Here is an 18,829-nt window from a genome sequence, read left to right as displayed (position 1 = left end):
AGAGCCCAGGGGCAAGACAGTCCATCCCGGACAGCCTGCCCTGAATGGGCTTGGCTTCACGTGTCTCCCACGTGGGAGGGAGGCTGGCAGGGTGTCGCGTGCTGGCGGCCTGGGCTCTATCTCACGGCTGAATAACTGCCACGCTCACAATTACATTTAACAAAGTGCTCAGAAGGTTAATGACATTCACACACCAAGTTCAGGAGCTCGACTGAAAGTTACCCCTTCACTGAACCCAAGTGACACCCTTGACAGCAGGGCACCCTTCCGTGTCGCTCTAACCTCAGCACCGAAGCCTGTGCACGCACCCCCCGCCCCCCAAGGAAAGGGCAGGTCTCCCCGCCTTTTCAGAAAACAGGCCGCCACTTGGTCTTTGCGTGCGGCCTCTGCCGGGCAGGCACACGGAGGTGGGGTGGTTCCCAACAAGTATTTGTCAGACAAATCAGTGACGTAACCGGCTGGGCTTTCTCTCTCTGAGGCCTTTCTTTGGACTGGAGACACCAGCTTCTCAGCCCGCAGAAAACCAAGGCCCTTTCTACTCTCCTGAGACCGGCTTTTCACTGAATCCTCCTAGGAGAGTGGGCAGCACTTGGTGGGGCTGAAGCCAGGCATATATCCAGGGACCCCGACACCCCTCCTTTACCAGGTCGTTTTGTGTGGCTTGTACCCCCAAAGCCCCACTCCCCGTCCCTCCAGCCACCTGGACGGGACCCAGGCTTCAGTTCTCCTCTGATTTGGGGATCCCTGGGGGTCAGGGTGGAACAGCAGTCCATCCCAAGTGGACGCCCAGTGCAGGCCGCACCTTGTCCAGAGACCCGGGCTAGAGCTGGTGGGTCATTCACCAGCTTTGCCAGGCAGCGCCCACCGCAACCCCAGTGTCCTTGGAAGACCCCCCTGCCTGCCCCGTGGGCGGCCCACACGCACCTGATGACCGTGGGGGTGATCTCCGCACAGAAGAACACGCTGAGGCTCCCCACTGCGTGGGAGGCGAACATGCCCACGATGGAGAAGGTGATGGAGAACTTGTCCTTGACTTTGTCGCTCATTCCTGGGGGAGAACCGGGGCGGTGAGGGGTTGGAGGGCGCGGGGGAGGGACAGGGGGGCGGGGCCTGATGACGGTCTCCCCTCCTCCCCTCTGCCCGGGGTGAGGTGTAGACCCGGGAGACGAGCAGCGAGTCCAGGCGTGGGAGGTCAGAGCCCTCCTGGCAGGTTCCCCCGAGGCCCCGGGGGTCTGGAGAGCGGGGCCCAGGCTGACTGCCGGAAGCTGAGCACCGGAGCGACCGGCATGGACGGAGGCTGGGGGGCTCCCTGGCCGGGGGCTGCACCCTCCTGTCCGGTCTTCAAGGTCAACCCCAGAGAACGGTATCAGCTACGGAGAGCCTGGCCAGCCTGGTCTCAGGCATGACGAAAACGAGAGACAGGAGCCCCAAGCTTGATTTATGGGAACAGAAACTCAGATAACCCTGAGAGAGGAACCGGGGGCCTGGAGGGAACGTGCCGGACCGAGTCAGGCATCTTGGCCGAGGCTCGGGGTCTGACCTCACACCCAGGCGGCGTCAGGCGGGGGACGGCAGGCAAGCTGCTGGGGTCGGACGCGGCATGCACCCCGTTCCCCATGAGGACGGTGAGGAGCCCCTGGGGCTCGGCTCGGTAGGCCGGGCTCGTGCGTGCGCGCAGCCGTGTTGCACGCAGCCGTGGCTCATGCGTGCGCGCAGCCGCGCGGGGACAGGGGCCCGGCAGTCCCGCGGCCAGGGCGGCGGGCTCGCGGGGGTCACATGCGGGGTGGGCGGCTTCCCCTGGCAGCCAGCCAGGCCTCCAGCGCTCCGGGGCTGCGTCCCCGAGGCCCTGCATCCCAGCAGGCATGGCTGGGCTGGGCCACGCTGCCGGCTACTGCCAGGGGAAGGGGCGAGGGCAGCGTGCAAGCCGGGTGCAAACGGGAGGGGGGCAGCCAGGCTTTCTCGAGGCGGGAGGGACAGAGGACAAGTGTATGTGTGTGGTGTCCAACCTACGGCCAACTTCAGCTGCAACTCTTGGGGCGAAAGGGGAGGGGAGAGAGAGGAAAGGGAAACCACAGGTCCGTGAGTCGCTCTGAAAACGCCCTTCCGGTGCAATAAAAAGACAGCGCAAAAGACAGCGCAAAAGCCGCGTGTGCCCGGGGCTCACCTGAGTCTGGATGCTGGCTGTATTTCCCGATCACTGGGCCGCAGAACCGCAGTGGAGGCGGATGAAGGCGGGCAGAGAGGGGAGAAAGAGAGCAGGTCAGGGCGGCCGTTACGACCTCGTATGTCCAGGGGCAGCGGGGCGGCCTCTCTGCCCGCCTGCCAGGCCCACGTGGGCAGCACGGTTGATACGGCCAGAGAGTGGGAGGGACACGGTGCGGACGTGGGCGAGGGCCCAGGACCTCCGAGTGGGCGTTCCACCAAACGGAGCGCCCCCTGCTTAGCAGGGAGGTCTGGGGCCCCTCTGGCTCTGGGGACTGAGGGGGATGCGGCTCTGAGAGGAGGGGTCCAGGCGCAGCACCCCTCACCCCCTCAAGCCTAAGGGTGACTCTCACTGTGTCCAAAGCTGCTCAGGTCCCTGCAGTCTGTGTTGGGGTACCAAGCTCAGGTTAGACCAGACGGCATCACTGTGCCCTCGAAGCCCAGTCCCCTGGGCGCCCCGGCTCAGGGACCGAGGGGGCGGCTGTGAGCCTGGGGTGCCCCTTGCCTGCATGCCCACCCAACCCAGGGGCGCCGAGGAAGGCTCTCCCAAGGGCAACTTGGGAGGCCCCAGCAGGGGACGGACCCCATGTGGCTACAGCTGAAAATAAGACCAGTCTCCCGGCAAGATACTGAACGCACGCAGACTTGCCCAAGTCGGAAGACCGAGTCCAGCACTGCGTTGGACTGAGCCCAGAACTGCCCCGGAGTCCAACACCGGCTGTTCTAGAATCCAGTTTGCACAACAAGGCTGGGGAAGTCCTCAGTCTTTTCCTTCTCTTCCTTCTCTCCTGGACACGCGCTCCCGCCTGGATGTCACACAGGCCTGGGGCACCAGCAGGCGTCTGGCTTTCTCGGCGGCTCTGGCCCAACTCCATCACCTCGGGAGGGAGCGGCGGCCATCAGAGGCATCTGGTCGCTGTGGCGCCAGAGTCCGTCGGGGGGACCGTCCTGGGTGGAGGGGGCTCGGGTGCCCGACTCTTGCCTCGCTCCGGGTGGTCAGACACCCTGGGTCTCGTCCCCGCGCGGGAGCGGCTTCAGTTCACCGGGAGCTGCACTGAGCTTGACTCTTAGAGCCGAATGGGCTACACAGATGGTCTAGCTTTTCTTTCCATTATTTTTAACATTTACTGAGAAGTTCTCTGGCCCCAAGAGCAGCTAATAAACTCGGGAACACAAACTGGAAAGCAGTATCCCAGGGCAAGGGCGTCCCCGAGTATTTATCTTTCCCTTGATTTCACACGAGAGAAAAGGCCTTTTTCCTTCCCAGGTGATGATGGGTCACAGAGGGACAGTGTGGCCACCAGGGGGTCATGTCCACCAGGGGGTCATGTCCACAGGACTGCAGAGGCCCGGGGTGCCCGGAGGCTCGGGGTCAGGGCAGGAGGAGGGGAGACCCCGGGAGGCTCGGGGTCAGGCTGGGAGGAGGGGAGACCCCGGGAGGCTCGGGGTCAGGCTGGGAGGAGGGGAGACCCCGGGAGGCTCGGGGTCAGGCTGGGAGGAGGGGAGACCCCGGGAGGCTCGGGGTCAGGCTGGGAGGAGGGGAGACCCCGGGAGGCTCGGGGTCAGGCTGGGAGGAGGGGAGACCCCGGGAGGCTCGGGGTCAGGGTGGGAGGAGGGGAGACCCTGGGAGGCTCAGGGTCAGGGCGGGAGGAGGGGAGACCCCACACCTTTGGGACAGTGGGGACGTTCGGGGTCGGGCTGGGAGGAGGAGAAACCGCGAGTCGGGGTCAGGGCAGGAGAAGAGACCCCGTACTCTTGGGGCAGTGAGGAGGCTCGGGGTCCGGCTGGGAGGAGGAGAAACCGCGGGAGACTAGGGGTCAGGGCTGGAGGAGGGGAGACCCCAGGAGGCTCGGGGTCAGGGCGGGAGGAGGGGAGACCCCGGGAGGCTCGGGGTCAGGCTGGGAGGAGGGGAGACCCCGGGAGGCTCGGGGTCAGGCTGGGAGGAGGGGAGACCCCGGGAGGCTCGGGGTCAGGCTGGGAGGAGGGGAGACCCCGGGAGGCTCGGGGTCAGGCTGGGAGGAGGGGAGACCCCGGGAGGCTCGGGGTCAGGGTGGGAGGAGGGGAGACCCTGGGAGGCTCAGGGTCAGGGCGGGAGGAGGGGAGACCCCACACCTTTGGGACAGTGGGGACGTTCGGGGTCAGGGCAGGAGGAGAAGAGACCCCGTACTCTTGGGGCAGTGAGGAGGCTCGGGGTCCGGCTGGGAGGAGGCGAAACCGCGGGAGACTAGGGGTCAGGGCTGGAGGAGGGGAGACCCCAGGAGGCTCGGGGTCAGGGCGGGAGGAGGGGAGACCCCAGGAGGCTCGGGGTCAGGGCGGGAGGAGGGGAGACCCCAGGAGGCTCGGGGTCAGGGCGGGAGGAGGGGAGACCCCAGGAGGCTCGAGGTCAGGGCGGGAGGAGGGGAGACCCCAGGAGGCTCGGGGTCAGGGCGGGAGGAGGGGAGACCCCACACCTTTGGGACAGTGGGGACGTTCGGGGCCAGGGCAGGAGGAGAAGAGACCCCACACCCCTGGGGCAGTGAGGAGGCTCGGGGTCAGGGCAGAAGAGACCCCACACCCCTGGGGCAGTGGCCGCGCGTTCTAAGGGAAGCTCATCCGGCGGCCGCTCAGTGCAGGGGTTCAGGGAGGACAGCGGGGCCCCTGGGCGCCCCCACTGCCCCTGGGCGCCCCACTGCCCCGGGCCGCGCCCACTCACGGTTGAGCAGCCCAAGCTGCAGGAGCGAGGCCAGGGCCGTGAGGATCATGAAGAGCAGCAGGCCGCCTCGGCGGCCCAGAACGCGCACGGCCAGGCACATGGCCAGGCAGGATGCCAGGGCGATGCCGGCCGCCGCGTAGTAGTCGGCGTAGAAGTCCTCGAGCAGCGGCACCTTCACCTCGTGGCCCATCATGCTGCGGGCGAAGCAGTGGTGGATCCCGAAGCCGGTCAGCCTGCGGGCACACGGCGCGTGGGCCGGGGGTCCCGGGGGCGGGGCCGCCGCGCAGGGGTGCTCCCGGTGCGCCCGCTTTCCCGAGGCTGGGGCTCTGTGCCCACCAGCACTGCTCCCTCCAGACGCCGGAAGCTCAGCCAGGCCCCTCGGCCGCTCCCGGGCGCCCCGCCCACCGCGCGCCCCCCCCCCCCCCCCCGGCCCGCACTCACGAGTTCACACACAGCACCACTATGTTCTTCCACAGGTTCCGCGTCCCCACCACCTTCACGATGCAGACCTTCCTGGGCCTCCGAGAGAGCTCCTTCTCCAGCTCTGCGGGGAAAGGCCCGTGAGCCACACTCGCCGCGCTGGCGGGCTCGGGCGGCTGGGGCATCGGGAGCAGAGTGGTTTCCGCGAAGGCGTGGAGGGCCTGGCTCTCGGGGAAGAACACTGACTCTGCAGGTGCAGCTGCACGGGGCTGCAGGGGAGCAGGCCTCTTCCAGAGCTGGCGGGATGCATGAAGCAGCCACCCAAGTGGGCTCTGTCTGCAGGGGCTGCTGGGGTGCTGAGGCTGTGCTTAGGCTCGGCAGGGGTTCTCCTCCTTGCGAAGTCGATTGGTCTGCATCTCCCTCTGCTCAGGGACTGGGAGACGCGCGCACTGCCCTGGTCCCCAGACCACCCCTGTGGGCACAACAAGCTGGGCAGGTACGGTGCCCGCATCTTAGAAAGAAAGTGACCAAATGGACAAGGAGATCCAACCAGTCCATCCTAAAGGAGATCAGTCCTGACTTCATTGGAAGAACTGATGCTGAAGCTGAAGCTCCAATACTTTGGCCACCTGACATGAAGAGCTGACTCACTGGAAAAGACCCTGATGCTGGGAAAGATGGAAGGCGGGAGGAGAAGGGGGATAGAGGACGAGGTGATTGGATGGCATCACTGACTCGATGGACATGAGTTTGAGCAAGCTCCGGGAGAGAGCGATGGACAGGGAGGCCTGGCGTGCTGTAGTCCACGGGGTCGCAAAGAGTCTGACACAACTGAGTGACTGAACAACCACAATGACGCCCTTTTCAGGGGCCAGAAAAGGAAAAGGAGACTTAAGCAAGCAAGACTGTGGAAGCTGGGGAAGTGAATAAAGACTGAAAGTGCACCGACCGGAGGTGGCTGGGGGCCTGAGGAGTGGGCAGCCCTGGTGGGGTCCTGGGCAGCCCTGGTGGGGATGTCGGATCCAGGCTGTAGCTGGGCTGCCCGCAGCACAGCCGTGCGGTTTCCCAGCTGTGACGCGGTCAGGGGACGTTACAACGGGGAGACTGATGGGGAGGTTTCAGAATTCTGTCTCTGCAACTTTACCATAAACCTGGGGTGAATCCTAAACAACTGTACTAAAAATAAAGCCTGCCATGGGGTGTGAAGGCCTGGGGAAGTGGGGTCGCCTCCGGAGGGGCCTGGGACTGGCAGCCCGCACAAGACGGGGTCTTGGGGGTGTGTTCCCCTCCCGTACGACCCCGGGATGCCCTGCCTCCTCCCTGCCATCCCATGGGAGAGGGTCACCAACTCACTGGTGACAGCTGGGGGGACAAACAGGTTGCTTAACCACAAGGGCTTACGAGGTTTTCTCTTTTAAAAATGTTCCCTGGTTGCCCAGTGGTTAGGAATCTGCCTTCCAATGCAGGGGACGTGGGTTCGATCCCTGGTTGGGGAACCAAGAGCCCACAGGCTACAGGGCGATGAAGCCAGCGTCCCACAGCTGCTGAAACCCCCGCACTGCACGGAAGACCCAGTGCAGACAAAAAAGAAAAAAGTCCAGATCAGCCTCACCAACTGGGACCCGGAAGGGAGAAGGGAGACCTCTCCTACATCCGAGGGATACCAGCCCCCCTGTCTCCAGAACCTTCTTCCTTCTCACTGTTCAGGCCCAGAATGGAGGCCTGTACCCCAGCCGCAACAGCGGGCCATCCAGCCGTCCGGCCATAGATGCTCCTGAGGTCCTTCTGACCTTTATCGTCCCCTCTGCAGAAACAGGCTCATTAGGGTTACAGACACACTTTCCCCATGGTCAAAACACTAGAAGACTTTTAAAGAGCATGGAAATGTGCTCCTAACACCTAACACTGATCCAACGATACGAGCATCCTCACTGTTGTAAAACTGCTCGTGAACCTGCCGTCACGGCCGCATTTGCTCACCGTGGAAATCTTCCAGGAAGAAAAACTAAACGTCCATTAGTGCAGCGGCATAGATTTAAATTGTTTTGTACTGTGGCCCAAACTGAATTCCTGATTCTTCCTAGTATATGAAATAGAGGTTGTTAAGAAGCTGTAGCAATTGCAATTACGACCCGAGTTTTTTTTTTCCCTAAGCATTAAGCTCTGGAGCCCAAGTTGGCTGTGGTCTGCAGAGGTAGCTGCATTATTCTGGGTGGAAACACATTGACCCGTCGGGGCTGCTGGTATCTTGCGCGTCCCCGGCCACTCACAGCAATGCAGAACTTCCCAGGTCTCCTCTGGCGAGGCCCTCGGGATGGACAGGGAGGCCATTCGGTCTCTCCAGAACTCTTGGGACTCCCTGAGGTGCTCACGTGGGGACAGGAGGAGTGACAAGGGGCACCGAGAGCAGACTCTGAGCGCCCGCGAGCCAGTGGGGGGACGCCTCCCCTCCCCCTGCGCCTCTTCCAACCTCTTGGAGCCAGAATCAAGGTTCCAAGAAGAAAGCTAAGTCGAGCCTCTGGGGCTCCAGGCCTCCCCTGCTCCGCCCGCGCCCCCCTCTGCCCTGCTCCCCGCGACGGGCCACCGGGGAGCCGGCCCTGGCCAGGCAGATGACAGCTGTCCTCACCTGGGGGGCGAGGGGCCTCTGGCTGAGGCTTCCTGCTCTGTGCCTCGGCTTCCCGTCTGCTGAAGGGACAGGTTAATGACCAGACCGAAGCCGCCGTGGGGCTGCCTGGCCCCCAGGGTGCAGCGGCCTCCCTGGCCCCGGGCTAGGCTGACCCACACCGTCCCGGCTTCTCCCCGACCAGCGCAGGGACTCCTTCCTGGGCCTGGGGGACCCCCGCTGACCCCTGAGGCTGACCCTTGAGGTGGCCTCTCTGCCTGAGAGGCTCCAGTGGCCTGAGGACCCCGCAGGAGCAGGAAGCTTATGTGCAGGGTCAGAGGCAGGGTGCTGGGGGCAGGGAGGGGGCCTGACACGGGGACCTGCTCCTCACCCGGGGTCCAGGACAGACGGACAAGGCAGAGCGAGGCACATGGGGCCGGGTCTACACTCCATTACCGAGCAGAGCTCAGGCAAAGCCCCCTTGGCCTGATGCGGGGACCCTTGAACCTCAGAGCCTCACCCATCCGACCTGGGCCAGGCGCTTCGCTCGGCGTCAGGCTGCCCAGAGAGGGCCTGCTGCAGGGGGACAGCGGGCCGCCCTGACTGGCTCAGGAGGGAACGCCGGGAGTGGGGAGCCCTGCCCCAGCCCCAGCCTCTTGGGGCCCCTTTCCCAGAGGTAGAGGGGGATGATCCGATTGACAGAACAGGTTCTGAGGAGGGTCAACACAAAGCGCAGCTCAGCCCCGCCTGGCGGGGGTGGAGTCAGGGCGGGAGAAAGCCGGGAGGGGCCTGGATTAGATGCTGGGGAGGAGCGTCCACGCAGGCAGTGCAGGGGGCGGGCCTGGAGCTCGGACAACGCCGTCCCCCAGCTTTGCCCGGGTGCTGCCTCGGAGGGAGACCCAGGGGCGGGGACAGCCGCGTGCCCCGAGACCCCGGGCTGAACCCAGCACTACCCAAGTCCCCGGCAGGGAAGTGGGAGGAAGGCTGAGCACCGCCTTCCAAAAACAGGAGGCAAATGAATCTGTGCAACGAGGATGCAGACAACAAGCTCCTCCCAGACGGGTTCTAACCCGGAAGCAGCAGAGGAGGCGATGAAAGTGGGGAAACGCCAGAAACAAGGCACTTTGACTTAAGAGCGCTGACGTGCTAATGGACAGGCTTGGCAAGACTGGGGCCGAGGGCCGGACCATCCGCAAGGAGCAGACGCGGCCCGAGAGGTGCACGGTCCACGCGGTCCACCCAGCCCTCCCGCCCCGCCGCCCAGCCGGGCCTGCCCCCGTCCCCCTCTCCTGCAGCAACACCGAAGCCACTGCCGCTGGGCTTCCAGGGCCTGCGACCCAGAGCTACTGCTCACTAGCTGTGTGACCCCTGGCGAGATGCTCATCCTCTTTGTGCCTCGGTCCCCTCACCTGCGAACGCGGACAGTTACAGGGCCCTGTACAGAGCTGCTGTGAAAGACTAGGCAGGCGCCAGTCACTTCTAGTGCTTACTGAACCCACGGTGTTCAGGGTTCCTTCCAAGATCTACTGGATCAGAGCTCGGGGTGCCGGGAGGGGGCCATGGGTCTGGTCCAGCTTGTGCTGACGTTCCTGATAAATTCTATGGATCTGAACTTTCCTGCTTCTTCCGACGCCCAGTCAATAGATCCTGACTGATACAGACAATGGGGTATCTGCCTGAAGGTCCTTCTTGGGAGAGATGGCTCGAGGGCCAGGGCCACCCCCAGGCCAGCATCCCTGGTCGTGACTGCTGGCACCACACCCTGTAGGCAGGCAGGCAGGCAGGGCTGAGTGTCAGGAGCCAGCTAAGCCCTCGAGCTTCCCCTGAGGAGCAGGGGCACGTGAGGTCATGCCTCCCTCCAGACTTGGACCTGATCACGTTCCTAGTCGAGCTGGGGACCCACCATCACAGGAAGTGAGACCCCTGGACGGGGCCACTGCCTGGCAGTGCCCTCACAGGCACCAGGGGCATGTTGTGGGATGACTCCCTGTTCTGGAGGGGTGGCTGGTGGGTCCCCCGTGCCTGGTGGGGCCTCGGGGGGTGAAGGGAAGACGTGCTCACCGGGCATGACGCCTTTGATGTCACTCTCGGGATTCATGCGGTTCTTCTGCGTGAAGTGCAGGATCAGCTTCTTTGCCGACTCAAACTGGTGGGTGGCCATGAGCCACCTCAGGGACTCGGGGAAGATCCTGCAGAGAGACGGGGCACGAGTGAGGGTCTTTGCATCGCGTGGGGTGAGAAGATGCTCTGTCAGGGGCTGGGAGTGTCCAGGCAGGTCCGTCTGGGTTTCTGTCTGTGACTGTGGAGGCCAGTGGGGGCTCGGGATTCATGTAGTACCACCGGCCGAGAGAAGACTGTGGCCCTGGATGTTCCTAGTTTTCTTTAGAAAGTATAAAGTTGCAGGTTTTAAAAATACGGCAGAAAGGAGCAGTATCCTCCCAGCTGTGTCAAGAAACCCATGTAGACTGTTGAGCACAACCCTGCGTTCCTAAAGCCCGTTCCAGCAACTCACTGAGTGCTTTTGTGACAGTTTGTCTCAAAAGAGGGGCTTCCCTGGTGGCTCAGACGGTAAAGAATGCAGGAGCTTGGGTTCCATCCCTGGTCGGAAAGATCCCCTAGGGGAGGAAATGGCCACCCACTCCAGCATTCTTGCCTGGAAAATCCCATGGACAGATCTGTTTCAAAATACAAATGTTCACAGAATGATTTTAAGTTTTAAAAAATGCCCCCATTCTAGCAACCTGACGCCACTTTCCCGGGCCTCACCTGCAGAGCTATCTTCATCTTGCTGCTAGTGCCTGGGACTCCTCCCTGAGAGGATGGTTTCCAAGGGTTATTGGCAACAGACTCCTTGCTGGTTTGTGTTTAGGATGAAATGTGATGAGGATTCCCAGTGGGAGGAAAAAAAAAAACCACCCAAAGTCGTGTCTTATTATCAATGCATTTTGTAATTTTACACTTATAACGATATTTGCAAGTCGGCCGAAGAGAACAGCGTGCCTGTTTGGAGCCTGGTCAGCTTGCTTTTTCTGTAAAAGCCCAAAGAGTCAGTATTTTAGACTTTGCCTGCGGGCCCCGAGGTCTCTTCATAAACCACTCACTGCCACATGCCCAGGGGCGGGCTGTTCCCCCAGGACTTGCCTCTGAGGCTGGCGGCGCCCCTGGGTGGGAGACAGGGACGACAGCACAGCCCCTGCGTCCCCCGCTCCAGTGTCACCGTGTCCCCTGTCGCTTGCAGGGTGTCTGGGAAGCGTGACGGATGCTGATAAGCAGTTATCTTTGCTGCTGCCCGGCACCTGCCCTGCCAGCTCTGGGGAGCCTCCAATTAAGAGTAAGCCAGAAGCCGGAAAAGCTGTCAGTGTCCAATTTTTATTTCAAAGTCACATCACTCATGATGTAACAGCTGTCACCCCCTTTCCTGTTTGAATAAAAATCAAATTTCTAAATGTTCATGATGTATTCTGCAGAAAGAGCTGACGTCAGCGGTACATTGGGTACACTGGGCTAATCTCTGAGTGTTAATCTGAGCTGGGAGATCTGGGTCGTCAACAGGAGTCAGAGCTCCCCTCCCATGGAGCTGCAGGAGGACCCTCCCCAGGGAGGCATGGTCCAAGCCGGAAGCTGGGCTCGGGGAGCCCCATGTTTTTTCCCCTGGGAGCCCCTCAGAAAGCTGATAACACAGGTTTCAAACTGGAGGTACAGATCTTTTTTTTTTTAAATAATAAAAGTTAATGTTTTACTGGCCTCTACTTTTTACAAATTAACTTTGAATAATGTATGTCAAGCAAAGAGAAACACTCAGAATCATATTATATAGACATTAACATCTTGCCATATTTTATCAGAGCTTTTCTTTGTAATGAAATAACCTAACACAAATGCTCACCCTTATAGTTCTCAACGCCCTCTCCCATCCATCTTTCTGATTTATTTGAGTTTAGTGCCACGTTCTCATTTCTTGAGAGAGACACACAGATCATTAACTTTAATTCTTCTTTTCTAATATGTGCATTTTGGACTTCAAAATTCTACCTACTGTTTTAGCTACACTTTACAGTTTTTGATAAGGAGTTCTTGCTGAGATTTGATTCTAAATATTTTGTGATTCTCTCAGGATTTTTCCTTACCTATAACAAACCTTGTATATATTTTACAAATATAAATGTTACATATATATGTATATATAAACGTGTACATGTTACCTGTGTGTGTGTGTATATATATATACATACATTTACAAACGCACAGGGTTTGAGAGGAGGGTAGTGGTAGAGTTGCAATCTTGTTTCATTGATTTTCAATTTTTTAAAATCATGTTGAGAAAACAGTCTGTGTTCCTGCAAGCTGGCACAACCAGAACCCTGGATCCAAGAGGAGAGATGGAGAGGAGAGGCAGGGCCCAGGGAGGGGGGGCCCTGAGGTTATGGGGGAGCAGCGGCCCTCGGACCAGAATGAACCCAAGTAAAGAAACTGCTCTCCCAGGAGACCTGGGCACAGGTGACAGGCAGGCTCTGTTAGCCACACGACCCGTCTCCGGTGGCAGACAGAACTGCAAACCACCTCCCCACGACTGGGTCTACACTCACTAGGCACCCTGCCACACGTTTCCCACGAGTTTAAGCCTTTCAAACTCGTCATGTGGAAGTAACATTCTCCCTACTGCACAGACGGGAAGACTCAGGTGAACAAAGTTCAGGGGCGTCGTCCAGCTTCCAGGGGGTTAAAGGCAGAGCTGGATCAGAGCCCGGGCACCCCGACCCAGGACCCGCGTCACGGCAAAGAAGCCCAGTCCGAGTGCGGGGACGTGCTCCGGTGATGGGGGATGGGAGGCAGACACCGGTCCAGCGACGCCCCCTCGGGCCCTCCAGATGCCGCAGTGCCCCCTAGCCCCGGTGTTTCAATCTGCTGCGGTCATAAAGGACTCGCTGAGCTGTCGGCCTGTGAGAAAGCCCAGGACGGCCACTGCAGCCTGGGTGATGTGCGGTGAGGCCACATTATGGGAACTTAATGAAATGTCTCCCAACAAGTACATAATGTAATAACACCATGGAAATTAAAAAGCCGGCCAGCAGCCCAGGGTCTGGCAGGAATGTAGCTGAGCCTCAGGAAAGGAAAGAGCGTGGTGGGCGGCTGGAGCCCACGTCTGCTGTGGGACTCACGCGTAACAGCAACCGCCCCGGTATTCCTGCCTGGAGGATCCCACGGGCAGAGGAGCTTGGTGGCTACAGTCCACGGGGTCACAGATGAGTCAGACAGGACTGAGCCGCTGAAGAAGCAGCAAGTCAGACTTGTCCTCATGGTCTGTTCTGCATCCCCGTCACCTGAAATATCCCTCAGAAATTAAAACTTAATTCTGTGATCCTTTCATAATACTATGACGTTGACGCTCTGCAAAACTAACCCTATCCTCGACTCGTTGTGCCTGTGATCCCGAGCACTCAGGGTGGGTGACGTGCCTGCTGGCAGACGTGCTCGCATGCTGGTGATGCGACGTCACCACACTCGCGGGATAAACGTGACCTGGACACGGTCAATCTGGGGGGAAACACGGAAACCAGTGGCGCCTTGCGGGGAGGGCCTTCGGTCAAACCGGTGAGAGGGGAGCACGGGTGAGGACGGAGGAGCAGAGCCGTGAAAGGCTCCGGGGACGGAGTTTCCCTGAACGTGGCTGGGAAAAGGGTCGTAGACGGTTGTTCTAAGGGTGCTCTGATTTAAAGAGGTGATTCTAGCTCTGGAGTATTACCAAGCATCACACGTATGACATTCTGAAAAGGCTCTCAAAATGAAAAGAAAAAAAATCAAAAGACTAGAATTGAATGAAACACCAGTTGGAAGGATATTCTAAGGTTTTGAGTCAAAGCGCTTATAAAAATATACACTTCGCTCCAGTAGATAAGCTTTCACCTGAATTTTTTCTTTTAAACTTTCGTTCTGTTTGGTATTGAAAAAATTAGGTAAGGAGGCTCAGTTCAGGGTAGAGCAAATGGATATGAATTAGCTCTCTGAAAAAAAAGTTAAGTTCATGATTTAAATTTAGTAAATTAGGGAGAAGGGACAAGTACAAAATTAAAGAAAATCTGGCTCAGGATGGTTAAACCCCAGTCTTCCTAAGGCAAATGAACCCTTCCCGTAAATTTCTGTGGAACAAGGAATTCTTGCAGAATCAAATTGCATCCCACGAGCTGACAGTCACACAAATTTGGAACGCAACACCTTTACTGGTTTTCAACACGACGCACACGTAAGCTCCAGAATTCTTCCTCTACGGCAAAACTGTGGGGGAGATTTATCAGCAGGCCCAGGCTCATAGACCAGTTTTGTGACCTTAGGCAAGTCCCCTCACCCCCAGGCCTCTGTTTCCCCATCTGTGGAATGGGGTGACGGTGTGTCGTGACACCAAGGCTCCCCTGGCTCCAACATTCTAATTCATTTCAAGAGGGCTTGTGGTGACTGTTGCCTCTTTCTGGAAGTTAAAAAAGGTGTTGCTCACGCAGTGCATGGAACAGATATTCCAATGCTGCTTTAGGTTCTGCCAGGATGGGTGGAGTCAGTCCCTAAGATGCCTTCGCAGCTGGGCTTTTAAAGGTTCGGCAGCTCTGAATGGACCACAGCGTGGAACAGCTGGGGTACATTTAAAATGTTCCTCAGTTCCCGCTCGAGACAGGGGTTACTTGGAATTCATCTGGACTCATTTCCTCCACTTCCTTGGACTCCCTTCTTTCGGCTCCGTTTACTAATTGATTCACGCGAAAGGTGATCAGGCCGCAGAAAGTGATAGACACGTGGGCATTCAAACGTAATACTGCAGGGGAATTAATTTAGCATTTTTGCCAACGATAAAAATAAAATGTGCTGAGAAACGATGTGAGAAGGTAAGTGGGCAGAAGGAGCAGAGCCTGTGTGTGCTTCTTTTTCTAACTGGAATTCCATCAGCTCCTCTGAACAAGCCGCCTGTTACAGGGAGCCTCGTGGACCCCGTGGGGAGCAGCCCCTCGCCCCCTGGCCTGTGGCTGCAATCTCGATCCCCTCGGGATGATCATCGAGGCCACAAACAGAACCCTGATGGCTCGCCGTGACTGCAGACCCAGCTCCGGGAGGCGGCCTGTTGTGTCACACCTCGGCCGATCCCAAAGGGACAGTCACAAGGACTGGAGAGGCCTCCCATCTCCTGCCAGGACCCACCCTCACGTGGGGCTGTTGTGGGCTTTGCTGGAGGGCCTTCAGCGACCGAAGGAGGCTTGGACCCGGCCACTCGATCCATCCAGGGATTCTTGCCAGTTGCCAGCCGGGCAGGCACTTAGCAGCTGTCCCTGCACACCTGTCACCAGAAGGCCACTTCCCTAATATCTGCCAGCCGCCAACAGCTCCACCCTGCCACTCCCACAACACACATGCACACGTAACACACCACACAACACACACGTACCTGCACACAACACACACACGCATGCAGCACATACATGCACACACACATTCACAGCACACACATGCACACAGCACACACGCATGCACACACGCAGCACACACGCACACACACATGCACGCACATACATGCAACACACACGCACACATGCATGCAGCACACACATATACGCACACACACGGACGCAGCACACACACATTCACACAGCACACACATGCACGCAGCACACACACACATGCACACACACATGCACACACGCATGCACACGCACGCACACAGTACACGCACGCACACAGCACACGCACACGCACACACACGCATGCACACACATGCACGCAGCACACGCACACACATGCACACAGCACACACGCAGCACACACATGTGCACACACACATGCACACACACGCGCACACACACACACATGCATGCAACACACACATGCACGCAGCACACACACGCACGCACACCGCCTGAGCTCGGCCTGGCCCCCAGCCTCCGAGATTCCCAAGCTGGTCTTAAGCGACCCCTGGCTTTCCCGTGGTGGGCAGGGTATCAGGGCGGAATACTGGAGCACAGGCCAGGCACTGGGCCACGGTGTGGCTCCGGGGTCAGCACCGCCAGCCTTTGGAATCGAGGCCAGACCCTGCGGTGGTGCCTCACTTCAGACTGGCAGCCTCTCTCCACATCTACTTGGAAACGTTTCAGTTGACTGCAGGGCTTCCTATTATTTTACATAATCTCTGCCTACTCAGAAGGCAAAAATGGGGCTGCCTCTAGCCTGAGGGCTCCTGAAAATTCCACCCATCAGCAAATCCCCCAAACCCCAATTTAGAGAGCATCCTGATCTGTTCATCGGGTGCTTATGACTGACACGTGGCCACCACTCTCGTGTCCAACTGCCTTTGTCAGTGTTACCTAATCTTCCCCATCCAGATAATTTACAGACAATCAGGATTTCATGGGGCTTCCCTGGTGGCTCAGATGGTAAAGAATCTGCCTGCAATGTGGGAGACCTGGGTTCCATTCCTGGGTTGGGAAGATCCCCTGGAGAAAGGAACAGCTGCCCACTCCGGTATTCTGACCTGGAGAATTCCATGGACTGTATAGTCCACGGGGTCTCAAAGAGTCGGACACAGCTGAGTGACTTTCACATACATACACAGGATTTGATGGGTGTCCCAGGCGACACAGGGGAAAAGAATCCACCTGCCGATAATGCAGGAGATGCAAGAGACGCGGTGGGGTCAATCCCTGGGCCAGGATGACTTCCTGGAGAAGGACATGGCAACCCACTCCAGTGTTCCTGCCTGGGAAACCCCATGAACAGAGGAGCCTGGGGGGCTACGGTCCACGGGGTCGAAAGAGTCGGACAGGACTGAGTGACTGAGCACACGCGGGATTTGACTAAAACATTTTTGGCTGTTTTCGTTGCAAGTTTCCTGAAACTCTCCTTAAATTAACTATCTGACAAGCTGTACAAATAATCACTGCAGTCGATCGAGCTCCCAGAGGCGACGTGTCTTTTATGACTCACTTCTTCCACTTTCCTGGGAGGAAAACGTTGTCCCGTGGGGCCTAGCCTCTGGTGAAGGTGTAACTGAGTCGGGTTTCCTTCCTGGGTTGCAGGGCATCCTGAGGCCTTTGTTTTATGTCTGAATAGTGTTATTTTGACCCCGTTGTAAAAAACCTGCCTGCAGTGCAGCAGACCAGGGTTCCATCCCTGGGTTGGGAAGATCCTCTGGAGAAGGGAATGGCAATCCACTCCAGTATTCTTGCCTGGAGAATCCCATGGACAGAGGAGCCTGGCGGGCTACAGTCCGTGGGGTCGTGGAGTCGGACACGGCCGAGAAACCAACACACACATTGAAATAAATTTCCTCTTGATGCAGGAAGGTGTTTTGTTCCCGTGGTGAGAGTGGGCAAGACAAACCAATGCTGGGATGCACATGTTCGGTCCTCATGCTGGCTCAGGAGTCACTGCGGGCCTTGACCTCGGCCGGCAGACCAGAGATGGGCCAATCTCTCTCTGCCTCGGTTTCTCCATCTGCCCTGGAACCTCCTCCAGAGGGTCTGAGTCACAGAAAGTGCTGGGCAGCATCTGACTCCGAGCAGACCCTCAAGAAATGTTAAAAATCAGTATTATTCTGGTCAGAGTAGTTCCGGCGGTATTTAAAAGAGCCAAGTAATATTTAGGAGTGCTTATCTATTGGAATTGTTAATCATTTTTTTTCAGGATATTTATCTAACATGAGACCCTTCAAATGCTTTACAATGGCTTGTTTCTTGAAATTTTTAAAAATTAAGGTTGCTTGTAGCACACACCACGTGCCCGAGGGTTTTAAGTGCTTCTCCTCCAGCGAGTGCCCAGGCCAGCCCACTCGGATGGCCGCAGTGTCAGGGTTCACCTTCCCTCTGAGGGATGGACAGACTGCTTGTTCTCCACTGTTCCCAGGGCTGCGAGAGCCTCCTCTCAGGCCTCCGTGTTCCCACGGGGGTGACTCCCTCCTGCTTTCCTGGACGCGTCCCAGGTCTCCCTGAGTGCCGACAGTGCTCGGTCGGTAATCCCGTACCTTCACACGTCTTGAACCTTCTCAAGGCAGCTCACGCCATGCGTCCAACAGGCGAGTCTTGGGGAGACCCCGTTCGATGCAGGGACTTGGCTGGGAGCCTGGGGGTCGTGAAGGGAGACCACGCCCAGGTTCCCTGCGGGGTGAGGGACACATGGGTGCCAGGGCAGGTGGGCAGGGTGGGCCCTTGCCCTCCCAGCAGATGCCGCCACGGGCCACAGCTGGAGACTCCCAGACATGCCTGCACCTGGGGATACGTTCTCACAGAGCAGATAAAATCGCTGGATTCGGTACCGAGGCTTCTGTGTCTTCTACCGGTTCCAGGAATGCCTGCAACGTCGCCGTCTGAGAGGACCCACAGGGACCGCACTGGGCAGCAGGTCCTGCATGGCATCTCACAGACCCCAAGGCTGGCACCTGCTCACGTCCGGCAGAACCAAGAACCCCTTCCTACAAGAAGGGTGTGCTGTCACAGCCGACATGTGTCTCCTTTCACACCTAGTCAGCATCTTTGTCGGACCAGGCCCCTCGTCCCGTAAGCAGACGGCTGGCTGTTCCTTCTCACGGGGCAGCCTGGCGCGCAGCAGCCCCCTGGGACTCGAGCCGACAGCCTCCCTGGCGGGCTTCCTAAACCACCCTTGGACATTCGGACCCAAGCAGTCTGGGGTGGGCCCCGTGGTGGTGACAGTCCAGACCACACTCTGAGAACCACTGACACTCGCAAACCAGCTTTTAATGGCTCTCCACACTTGTGAGTGTTTTTAGGGCAGCTTTTTGATGTCCTGGTTTCCCTGGCGAAAACCAGGGGTAATCCCACCAACCACCAGCTTGGACCTAATCTGAGAATATCAGGTTAACACAGCCTCGCAGACCAGAGCCTAGGACTGATCTCGGGAAAAGCGCTTCCTGAAAACTTGAAGAC

General features: G+C 58.6%; 1 protein-coding gene across 2 annotated transcripts in view; it reads right to left on the bottom strand.

Annotated features, from left to right (window-relative positions):
- The window catches only part of SLC22A23 (solute carrier family 22 member 23), a 133,070-nt gene that overhangs the window by 11,443 nt on the left and 102,798 nt on the right, over positions 1-18,829 (bottom strand). Inside the window, exons 5-10 of one of the 2 annotated variants that reach the window (XM_061398968.1) lie at positions 9,978-10,105; positions 5,336-5,438; positions 4,895-5,127; positions 2,165-2,197; positions 2,007-2,030; positions 925-1,048 (exon numbers count right to left, since the gene is read on the bottom strand). In XM_061398968.1, coding sequence (XP_061254952.1) covers positions 925-1,048; positions 2,007-2,030; positions 2,165-2,197; positions 4,895-5,127; positions 5,336-5,438; positions 9,978-10,105 — 645 coding nt within the window. The remainder of the gene's footprint in view (positions 1-924; positions 1,049-2,006; positions 2,031-2,164; positions 2,198-4,894; positions 5,128-5,335; positions 5,439-9,977; positions 10,106-18,829) is intronic. The other variant, XM_061398969.1, reaches the window with a different exon arrangement.

This window comes from Bos javanicus, chromosome 23 (assembly GCF_032452875.1).
Source record: "Bos javanicus breed banteng chromosome 23, ARS-OSU_banteng_1.0, whole genome shotgun sequence".
Taxonomy (NCBI): Eukaryota; Metazoa; Chordata; class Mammalia; order Artiodactyla; family Bovidae; genus Bos; species Bos javanicus.
Note: the sequence above shows the minus strand (reverse complement) of the source record. Positions and strands in the feature narration are given on the sequence as shown.